Source organism: Euwallacea similis, chromosome 13 (genome assembly GCF_039881205.1).
Source record: "Euwallacea similis isolate ESF13 chromosome 13, ESF131.1, whole genome shotgun sequence".
NCBI classification, from domain to species: Eukaryota; Metazoa; Arthropoda; class Insecta; order Coleoptera; family Curculionidae; genus Euwallacea; species Euwallacea similis.
The window spans coordinates 4,137,012-4,147,406 of record NC_089621.1 but is presented as its reverse complement, the minus strand read 5'-3'; the positions used below and the strand labels follow the sequence as shown (position 1 = coordinate 4,147,406).

At 36.7% G+C, this 10,395-nt stretch overlaps 4 protein-coding genes across 6 annotated transcripts; 2 read left to right on the top strand and 2 right to left on the bottom strand.

The window, feature by feature from the left end:
* The first annotated feature begins 2,473 nt into the window (after positions 1 to 2,473).
* stas (Transmembrane protein stas) lies at positions 2,474 to 3,930 on the top strand. 2 transcript variants are annotated; one of them, XM_066396558.1, is made up of 5 exons: positions 2,474 to 2,688; positions 2,934 to 3,066; positions 3,118 to 3,409; positions 3,469 to 3,643; positions 3,776 to 3,930. In XM_066396558.1, the coding sequence occupies exons 1-5, from the start codon at positions 2,667 to 2,669 to the stop codon at positions 3,928 to 3,930; spliced, it is 777 nt and encodes a 258-aa protein (XP_066252655.1). In that variant the 5' UTR covers positions 2,474 to 2,666. The 2 variants fall into 2 exon arrangements, with proteins under 2 accessions (XP_066252655.1, XP_066252654.1); XM_066396557.1 differs by having other exon boundaries at positions 2,474 to 2,775.
* A 230-nt stretch (positions 3,931 to 4,160) lies between these two features.
* Aptx (aprataxin) lies at positions 4,161 to 4,899 on the bottom strand. Its single transcript, XM_066396559.1, has one exon. The coding sequence runs from the start codon at positions 4,752 to 4,754 to the stop codon at positions 4,161 to 4,163; it is 594 nt and encodes a 197-aa protein (XP_066252656.1). The 5' UTR covers positions 4,755 to 4,899.
* A 194-nt stretch (positions 4,900 to 5,093) lies between these two features.
* Positions 5,094 to 8,078, top strand: LOC136413305 (uncharacterized). Of its 2 annotated transcripts, none has more exons than XM_066396790.1 (3): positions 5,094 to 5,291; positions 6,871 to 7,160; positions 7,227 to 8,078. In XM_066396790.1, exons 2-3 carry the CDS (start codon positions 6,889 to 6,891, stop codon positions 7,717 to 7,719), a joined length of 765 nt encoding a protein of 254 aa, XP_066252887.1. In that variant the 5' UTR covers positions 5,094 to 5,291; positions 6,871 to 6,888; the 3' UTR covers positions 7,720 to 8,078. The 2 variants fall into 2 exon arrangements, with proteins under 2 accessions (XP_066252887.1, XP_066252886.1); XM_066396789.1 differs by lacking the exon at positions 5,094 to 5,291 and adding an exon at positions 5,368 to 5,497.
* LOC136413304 (uncharacterized) lies at positions 5,454 to 9,290 on the bottom strand. The gene is made up of 7 exons (XM_066396788.1): positions 8,938 to 9,290; positions 8,255 to 8,441; positions 8,073 to 8,178; positions 6,663 to 6,701; positions 6,117 to 6,304; positions 5,956 to 6,066; positions 5,454 to 5,897 (listed from the first exon to the last, which is right to left on the bottom strand). Exons 1-7 carry the CDS (start codon positions 9,072 to 9,074, stop codon positions 5,643 to 5,645), a joined length of 1,023 nt encoding a protein of 340 aa, XP_066252885.1. The 5' UTR covers positions 9,075 to 9,290; the 3' UTR covers positions 5,454 to 5,642.
* Between the last annotated feature and the right edge of the window lie 1,105 nt (positions 9,291 to 10,395).

Below are 10,395 nucleotides of genomic sequence, written 5' to 3'. Positions count from 1 at the left end.
TACTCTCAATAATTCATTCGTTCGGAAAATTTACCGATAGTATTAATTAAACGTAAGTTTCCGTTCCAAGTTTGACTCACCCGAAAGAAACGAATAAAACTATTAAAAAGTTATATTTGCGACGATAATGGGTAAGGACGGCAGTAAATCTTGTTAAACAGATGGCCGATTCGGTTTAATCCTGCACAACTTTAAATGATGACAGCGTCATTAATATCGACCGTTAAAAAATCGGCTACCAAAATCGGAGAAACCAGAGGTTTTAATGTTTTGGCATAATTCGAATAATGCCGCTTCGGAAAAAACACAACGCATTGGCGTAGAATATTCAAGTGTGTGTGTATCCTGAACATGTATCATACCGTAGATATTTAAACCCATGCACATGCCTGTAGGTACTTGAGTTTAAAATAAATGTGTTCCAAAGACTTCTTTTCTTTCTTTTTATTTTGGGGAATAACGCCTTTTTTTATATATCTTTTTATTTTCGTTCTCTCTACTCTTTCTGCCATCGGTTCGGAGGCTGGTGCCAGCTCGGTAATTGAAACGTCAACAGGGGGTATGAGTTCGAGTTCTCGACAAATGGGTGGATGTTAATCACAATTTTAACTGACGATAGTGACCAAATCCACCCCTTCTAGGGCATGAGGCGTTATTCCCAAAAATTAAAGAAAAGACTGAACAATCAGTCTCAGACGCATATAACATATTTTTTCGACACCTTTCCTCATAATCCACAGTGGTGCGGGTAACCCGACCATTTAAAGGTGGAGGGTAATTCCTCAATACCACAAATGATAAAATGAAAAAATATGAATTAAGAATTTACAGATGGTACCGCCTCTGTTTGCAAATTTGTACCCCATTTCCCCAAAGAATGTCCACAAAGCGGCCGGTCGTGTTCATTTCTCTGTATGTTGTTATCGTGCGAATTAATAACGAGGCATCGAGACCACCACTTTGAATGCCTGAAAACGGACCGATTAATATTAGTTAAAATTCCTTGGGAAATGGATGGTAGATCTTGTGAGCGAGCTTGGATTCCTCACCGGAACCCGCTTCTTTCAGTAGCTTTTACCTTCGTAAACGACGCCCATTTGTTTCGCTTGCAACGCGACATAATAAATAAAAAATAATGGAACGAATACGAAATCAGCAAATTTAATGAATCTTTCTCATGACTTAAAAACTTATTGGAGTTTAATGACCATCGGTCATCGCCATGGCTCATAATGAACCACTCTCTCCGTGGCAGACACATTAAACACCTAACAACCAAAAGAGATAGATAGCATTTAGTTATTTTGTTATGGTTCCATTCTTCACATCGCATTAAGGGTCTTTTTATTGTCATCCAAAAACCAAATCGAATAAAACCACCTCGCACTGCGGTTCCAATGCGTGAAATGCGTAAATTGATGTTTGTTTATCAATCACTCCAAATTAGATTTCATTGAGTGGCTCGGAGCATTTGATTGCCATTTATCACTTACGATTAAGGAACGGTCAGCATTAATTTTTCGACGATTGATCTACTGTCATTTTTCAATGTAATGAACGCATGCCCAGACGAGTAATTCAATGCTCCGTGATTTATTTTAGTCGACCTTCATGTATAAATTATTGGACGTTAATTTAGCCTTTATGTAAATATCGAATTTATAAGATTCCGATAGATTTAATTATTGGTAAAGTGTAATTAATCACAGATGCTAGGTCAGCTTTGGAAAATTGAGGCCTGGCAGTTTTGGGCGTATGAATGTTGGTACTTGAATGGGAAATTCGGCCTGAATTGCTCAAGGCATCAGTTTAATTTTGCGGGGTTAATTCAGATTACTTAGGTCAAGTTGAGTTCTTCAGGGCACTTCAAGTTATTTCAAAATTAAAACATTAAAATTTTTACCTTATGGGTTAAGTCAGAACGCTCCCAAGTTTCAGGTCAGCGAATATTTCGAACAGATGCCAGTAAACTGCAAAGAATTCAAAATTCGAGCATTTTTAATTGCGGCAAGTTCAACTTTCCAGATTAAGCCATGCAAGGAAGCATCTTATACCAAACCTTTCAGATCCTTAAGGTAACCATTCGTTCAGGTGTATGGTGCTGGTTCAAATAATTAGTACGCTTAAGAATTTTGAGGGTAAAATAATAGTTATCCAAAGAAACGTTCAATTAAGCCCCAGCCTGTTTGACCATTTATGGAGTGCCGACGCCACTTAATAATGGCGTCGTCAGGGTTTTATCCCATGATGCATTGTTCAACATAAATTAACTGAATAAATAAAATTTAAAAAATAAAAACGCAAAGGTCGGCAACACTTAACGCCAAAACCGCTCTCCAATGAAATTTGAAGTTCAATACGTGGCGCGCCACCTTTCAACCAAACTCCCAACTTTACATTTCATACAAAGCGATTCCACCTTAGACCAAATCATATGATTTCGTTCCTACTTCCTATTGGTCCAAATCACATGATACCACTTCCTAAGTCATTAAACAAAATAAAAAAAATGTCAACAGAAAAACGACATTTTAACCACAATTTTAATTAGTAACTCAATAAACCCTCGTTCAAGAGAAATACTAAAAGCTTGAAAAGCGATACATAGTTCAGCCGTGCGCCTTATAAATTGGTAGTAAACAATACAAAGAAGTTGCCTGTTCATCATGAACGGTCCCCAAGTCCAAGGTGAACATCCACTTGTACAGAGCCCCATTATAAGCACCTCTTCCGATCTCTATAATTCCCCTTTTGAATCTAATTTTCGCATTCGAGGTAGGAGATCCATCAGGCAGTTGTGGTTGCCTCAAAATCCAAGAGAAATGTTCTCATCCCAGTCCTTTCCACCAGTCTCCCTTAGTGTTTCTAGTATGTTTTTGTGTTAATCCCCCTATACCTCTTGAAATTTAACTCATAACATTGCTTATTTTTAGGTACTAATGCTACTAGAAATAAAGCTCCTAATGAGATCTCAACCAGATATGCCACATTATCTGTGGCAGTTATTTTTGTATTTTCATTGTCTGCCTTATTTGTAGTGTACCGAACATTTCCTCAAGTAACTGAGTAAGTATTTACTTAATTTTTAAACCCTCCTCACAAATTTTTCATTAACAGGGAAGAAAAGAAACATATTAAAGTTCCATGGAACATAGAGGATGCCAAAAACTTAGGTATAGTTCTAGACAGATATAAAGGGGACCATTATTATCTTGTAATGTGTGGAGTATTTTTGTCCTACATTTTCCTTCAAACTTTCGCTATTCCTGGCTCTCTGTTCCTATCAATCTTATCTGGTTATTTGTTCCCGTTTTATGTGGCCTTAATTTTAGTTTGCACTTGCTCCATGGTGGGAGCCACCTTGTGCTTTTCCTTGTCACAGCTACTTGGAAGAAAATTAGTGCTGAAGGTAAAATCTAGTTCTATTTAAGGGCACTTGAAAAAATGTTGGATTAAATAATTTTTTAGCATTTTCCAGAGAGAGCAGTGAAATGGAAAAATCAAGTTGATAAACACAAAGATAACTTGTTTAATTACATGGTGTTCTTAAGGGTAACACCAATCTTGCCAAATTGGTTTATAAATTTATGTGCTCCAGTAATTGGGGTGCCCTTAATCCCTTTTGCTTTAGGGACATTTATTGGTGAGTATAATGTTGCTTTTATTAACAAATTTAGTTCAAAACAGCAATAGAAAAACATTATTTTTTTACTGTTTTCCTTAATAAAAAATGCTGTGTGTTCAGATTTAATTTATCAATTTTGTTTTATTTAAGGTGTGGCACCTCCTTCATTTTTTGCTATCCAAGGTGGCCAAACTCTACATTCAATGACTATAGTGGATAGTTCATTTAACATTAATACTTTCATATGGCTTGCAGTTTTTGCAGTGGTGTCAATTATACCAATCTTTTTAAAAAATCGGGTATAGTAATATTTTTTAGTTAGGAAAATTGATATATGACTAAGATAATTTATACTGGGCGACTTAAAGCAAGAAAAATGTTTGTAAGGGGTAGAGTTCTTGATTCAAGCCAAATCCTTAGCCACTTTACCAAGCGGCTCTTAGTTGTAGTTGTTGGTTTGTTAATTTATTTTATTGTTAATAAAATTAAATTGTGAAGTATTATAAATATAAATAAGCAAACATTTTTGTACATATTAAACTCTCTTGTGGTGAGTACAAATGTGTCTCTTTAACTCTGGTATGTTTTTTAGAACAGCACTACATTTATGACACTTTAATGGTAGTTCCAAAAACTTTTTGCACTCCTCTGGAGATGGTAACGACACTGTCTCATTATCTTCCAAACTTTTAATCACAATTTGAGAATCCAGGAAAAATTTAGTATTAAAACTATTCCAGTGTTTCTTAGTCTTCAAAGCTTCAGAATCCATATCGTCACTTATGACATGCAGATGCAAACGATGCATGCTAGCATCAGCATGATATCCAATATTAAAATTACTATCTTTAAAATTTTCTTTAACATATGCTCTTGCAATATTCTCCATATGTTTTAAGAGAGGTAGATGCTTAACTGTTACAGCTTTAAGGTTACTAATGTCTTGTTTTGGAAGTACCAAGAAATGGTGTCGAGCCTTGGGATACATGTCTTTGATTATGGTTATTTGGTCGTCGGTTTTTATAATGCATTTTGGATCATTCATTGTTTTTAATAGACCTAAAGCCCAGAAACCTTTTTTGACTGCAGGTTTATCAATAGCTTCTGTTTGGGTGGCCTTTCTCTTCATTGTTAGAAAAATCAAATAAGGTAAAAAATGGATTATTATAATTAAGTCAATAGCTTTACACTACTATTAATAAGTTTAATTTCAATTAAAATTATTGAATTTAGGTATTTTTCTTCTGACCCAGATTTCGAATTTTACCCTGTTTAATTACTCATTGCAATATGAGGTTAGAGCTCCGTTAAATTTCAATCTCAAATCGTTCAGTACAGACGACTAATATAAAGATCTCTCTTTTGTGATCTACACCACCAAATTTAATAAAAAGAAATAAATATATGAATCGGTATGTGTCCTATTGCGCCCTCTTTGTATCAAGATTGCTACTTTCAACTTCAACGCCATTTTGTATGCTAGAAAAATCAACATTTTGACATTTTGTTTTTGTTTGCTTTGTGTCCCTTTAAATCGTTGCACAATAGTTAAAAGGAAAGTTGCTTTGTGAAGAAATACAAATTGTGAATATGCTCCAAATAGCAAATGAAATGCTACTAAATCGATTCAGAAAATATCAGTGAAAGCTGCCTCTCCGTTCATGCAGTAAGAGAGTACTTTCTTAAAAAAATTGCATTTCAAATACTTTTAAGTACTTTATTTGAATCCTTTTAGGGCTTCTACATTGTCATCACTAACAAAGGTCTCACCCAGCAAAACTAAACAGGTATTTTCCATGGTAACTAATTGTTACAAGAAAACTCAGTATTCTAACCTTTAAAGGCCTTCGAAAGTAAAGTTTATTTTATTGGGTAAGAATAAGTACAGTTTACACTGCAAACAATATTTGTATATATCACAATAAATACATGAGCTTTCTGTCACCTAAATGCTAGACATCTCTCTAAGCTTTAAGCTTGCTCTCTAAACTTGCTTACAATAAAATTTGCTTTGCATCTATTCAGGATCTTCTTTATTTGTGTAACTTGTCAGAACATACCTCCTTCTAAGCTGACTTTGTATGCACCGACATTCATTTTGATCAAACTCAAATCCTGTAGAACATGGTTGAATGTCCCTACACTGACAGGCACATTGATCTGGGTTCCACAACTTTTTATAACTATTTTTATAGCATTTTCTTTCCTCATCAGAGTTCTTGCAAATACAGCGACATTCTGATTCTTTATACTCTTGGTAATCGCTGCAGTCCTAGAGGTATAATTTATTAAGTGAATAGTGTAATTATTAAGCAGGAGATATAATTTACCGCTTCTTTTATTTTGCATTGGCACTTGCATTTGGTGTGTTTTTCCACCACAATTGGTACAAAGCCCACATATTTCAATTTGTTGTTGCCAGTGTATTCAGTTTTCATTACCTTAACGAAATAAATATAATTAGAAATTCTTTTTTATGTATAAAACTTACAGATAAAGTAACAGTTTCAATCTCTTCGGGTTGGCAACTTAAAAGCACATGAGAGCAACATCCTCCACACCTTTCAATTCTAGTACATTCAGGAACGTAGAATACATTTCGGTCTTCTGATTGGGCAATTTTGACTGTTGTTAACTCTGGCATACATTTAGCAGGGCGTGCAATAGTTGCTCCTGCGCCTAAAGTAGAGAAAATGGCCTTTTCAGTGGGAAAAATTTGAGGATTATATATCTACAAGTGGCCCCAAATATGACGTAGAGAAATTTAAGCTTAAAAAGGTGTAAACTTATTGTAAACAATCTGCATATCAAAGAATAGGCAGGGTTTACTGGTAGTCAGGTAAAAGCCAAATTATTCATGTACAGTCAACTTTAGCTGCAAGCTAATTTCCTTGGAAATTAATTGTCCCTTGGTTTTTATGGCAATTGACATCATGTTAAAGTTCATATCACATTAATAATTTGGCCCTAAATGTAACAATAGATAGAAACATTAGTCTTTGGTTAGATTTAGAGAGTTTTAAATTAAGTTACTTACTTCTTTCGGCTTGATTGTCACTGACATCAGAAAATCTATCTGAAAATTAGGAACAATTATTAGTTTACATATCTACAGGGTATACATGTACATGGGTGTAGGGAGTAAATGAAACTAACTATCAATTTAAGCACGCCTCTGTTTAACTAAAGTTGCAATAATTATTTTATTAAATCAGTACAAAACAGTCAATTAAAAGAAAAATCAGTTTTAAGGTTCTTAAACTATGGACAACCAAAATCCTACTGAAGACAAGGTGATAGAGGCACAACAGCTGCTTGATTTCTACATAGATCTGATGGAAAACTCAAAGAACCTTTTGAGGTATTACTTATCAGAAGACATAGTTCTAGATTGGTTCGGCGAAACTGTAAAGGGGCAGAAACAAGTGACCAACTTCATAAAAACCAATGTTAATCCTATGAAGCACATATTCAAAGAAGCTGTACCTGCCAATAAGATTGGCTTCCGCGATACGCATTCCTTGAAGATACTACGGTAAGTAGTCTCTCCTCAAAACCATTTCATCTAAAAAAATTAAGCCAATTTTTCTTTACCGATCAGGCCCTCGAGGAGGATTTTACGGTCTACGTTCTTAAGCCCCCCGCGTCCCAGTTTGATGTTTACTCCAATAAAGCAGCCCCACGCTTCCACTAGTGCCAAACGTCAAATAGGACAACTCAATCTGGATAAAAGCGGGACGAAAAATGGGATTTCGCCGCCTTCGCCCTCTAAGGGTTTGCCAGAATCTCCCAACAAACGTCAGAAGATCACTCAATTAGATGTTACTGATCCAGATGTTTTAGAAAGTGCGAATGAGATAGCTAATTCCAGAGTTAAGTATTTAACAGCTGAGGGTTATGTGGAGTTTCACCGGCCTAGTCTGAAGAAACTACAGAAGGAAACCAAGTGGCAGAGGTCCTGCAAAATTCATATCGCCTATGACTGCATCCGGGATATCAAAGACAGTAGTTTTTATTTGATAATTTATGAGGGAAATAGTAAGTGCCGCAGGAAGCTGTTCGCAGACTTTGAGGACCCCGAGTCAGAGAATTAACTTTTTTTTTTTCACCCTATCTCTTAGGGTTTTTTTGAAAATTCATCACCGTACTAGAATCACGCCAAAGGAAGTTTTCCCAATACATTTTGTGCATTATAATTTAATAAAAATTATATTTTTTACTGTTAGCTTAAAGTCGACGTAATAACATGAAATGTGATATATAAAGCAACAGAAAACTATTCAGACCACTTGAACAGGCTTTATAATAGGAGCTCAAAGCTCATGTGTTCAACACTTGTTATTGTTCCCTTAGTTTTTAGTATGTAGGTTTGATCCCTCCATAGGAGGATCGTTTGTTTTATGTTCTTGTATGATATTTTTGTACCCAAGAAAAATAAATTACTTACTTGCAATCTGTGTTGGATATGAAGCTTCCGGCTTGTTCTCTATCACCGTCAGCAGCAGGTCATTAGCTATGACGTCGTTGAGGGTTTTGGCGAAATCCAACGGGATCTTGAGCAGAGACGAAAAATACATTAAAATCTTACATGCAGGAGGGCATCTTAGCATGAATTATCTTAGTACTCACAGTTGAATTGGGTGGCGCATTCTCGGCTTCCACCACCACAGTCGGTTGGGCACCGTCATAATCCCTATGAAAATGATGGTGGTGGACAAAATCGGATGACGGGTCCCTATGATGGTGAGACGGTCGACCAAACCCTTGCCTCGTTGTCTCCGGAAGACCGAAATCGTTCGGATAAATATTGCGATTTCTGCAATAATTAATTTTCTAATGCGGTACTTAGTCGCAGTAGGGGAGACCTGGGTGACGTTGAACATAAGGAGAAAATAGTTTTTGATTATAGTTTCTCCGGTTTGTGAGATATTTCACAATGTTTTTTGTGAGAATAGCTACGCAGCATTTCAAATCATCAGGAAAGTCTTCAGGGTGATTATATTTTTTGCGTTGAGACACCGTTTTACCCTTCCATCGTTCGTTGAAAAGACTATTCGGTTCAGATAACGCGAATTTCTTGTTCGATTTAGAGACTTCGTCTCTTAAATTTTTTCATGTCTGTAGTCGTTTTCGAAGTATTTGGCAAAACGCGACTGAACGGGATAATCCTGTGTTGCTAGTTATTTTCTCAAGGAACCCGAAAATAGTTACAGAGAGTAAAAAAAAGCAAAGGCCAAATAAATCTCTTATTTCGGCAAAAATACCCAAATGCGTCCAAAGTTATCCGGATCTCTCCTAGTTGGTATACAAACCTGTCCTGGCCTTCTGAACCATAAAAATCGCCCCTGATTCCTCGAGTGTCCACATTTCTCACCTCTTCCTCGTCGTTCTGACACTGGCAAATGCCGACAATTAGCAATGGAAGCACTAAGCTCAACAAACAACTCATTGTGGATAAGGTTTTCTTAGTTCTGCACACGTATACAATCTGGTTTGACTGGTCTTCTCACTGCCGTGTGTTTAATGCGAAGTTCAAGCGCACACTGCGCGTTTTTCTTAACGCTCAAGCTTCTGGTTTAAATTAAAGTGACATTGTAAATTGAATTTGTGAGAATGGTGCACTGTGGTGTTCTTAGCAAAGAAATCTAGAATAAATAATTATTTATTGTGAAGTATGCACGTTAAATACGGATGCGATTATGTGCTTCAATTTCGCAGCTTGATGAATCAGTGCGTAAGCATCGAAACAGGGGCAATTTAAAATAATAGGTAATTTTGCATTTCATTAAGCGACAATAGAAGTCCCATTTAATGGTGCATGAGTCAGGTGATAATGCGGTAGTTTTCCAAAAATTTCGCCTGCTGGTAGGCACGCCTAATTGTCTTAAGTGCACATGCGTGAGACATTTATTTACCTGTTGCGCCACCAGCTTAGTATTGACATTAGCTGTCATCAAGTTCGTGCTTATGGAAATTACATTTTCTCCACGTTAACGATCTGATCTCCAACAGGAACCATATCACTTGAGCTATCGCGGATAGAATCTCGGAAACCGCAAGGTGGGAAGGAATTCGGCACTCGGGCACCCTCACGCCTCAAATTTTGCAGTAATTTTCTGAACCATGAAGCTCAACGTTCGGCCCCGGTTGCCGAGGGCCGGCGGTGTCACGTGTGTGCGACCAGAATACATAAAAAATAGCGTATTTGACCGGGTGTCGCAGTTAGCGCTCAAAAAGACCACGCATACTTATTCGGTTCCTGCAATAAAGTCGCAAAATTATTTAACGTAGATATTGCCGCAGGAAAAGGCGACAAATCAGAATATCCAAAAACCCCGCTTTGAGAGCCGAGTTTGGGGCGTCGTGTACAGTGCGACATTGCTCGCCTCGTACTCGCTTCGTACATGCCACCGTTTAACATAAAAATATTTGTCACCTGCAGGATCGTGGTTCGCCTACTAAATGAAGTGTATTTAAAATTAGTGCACATTTACCGTGTATAAACCTGAACAAATCGATTTTGCACTTATTATATCCACCAATATGACTCATTCGTTTATAAATAGTATCTGGGATATTCCCATGAACTGTTCCTATACGAGCAAAAAAACCTTGCCCATCTATAGTTAATGTTTTGTAATAATTGCTATTCGCACGTATAAACAAAACAGTCCTCTTTAAAGCCCGTAATAGACGCCTGAACAATTTAAGTTACACCACAGACGCTCAATGTTGATATTGTCGTTTCAGTGGCAACCCAGCTATATACA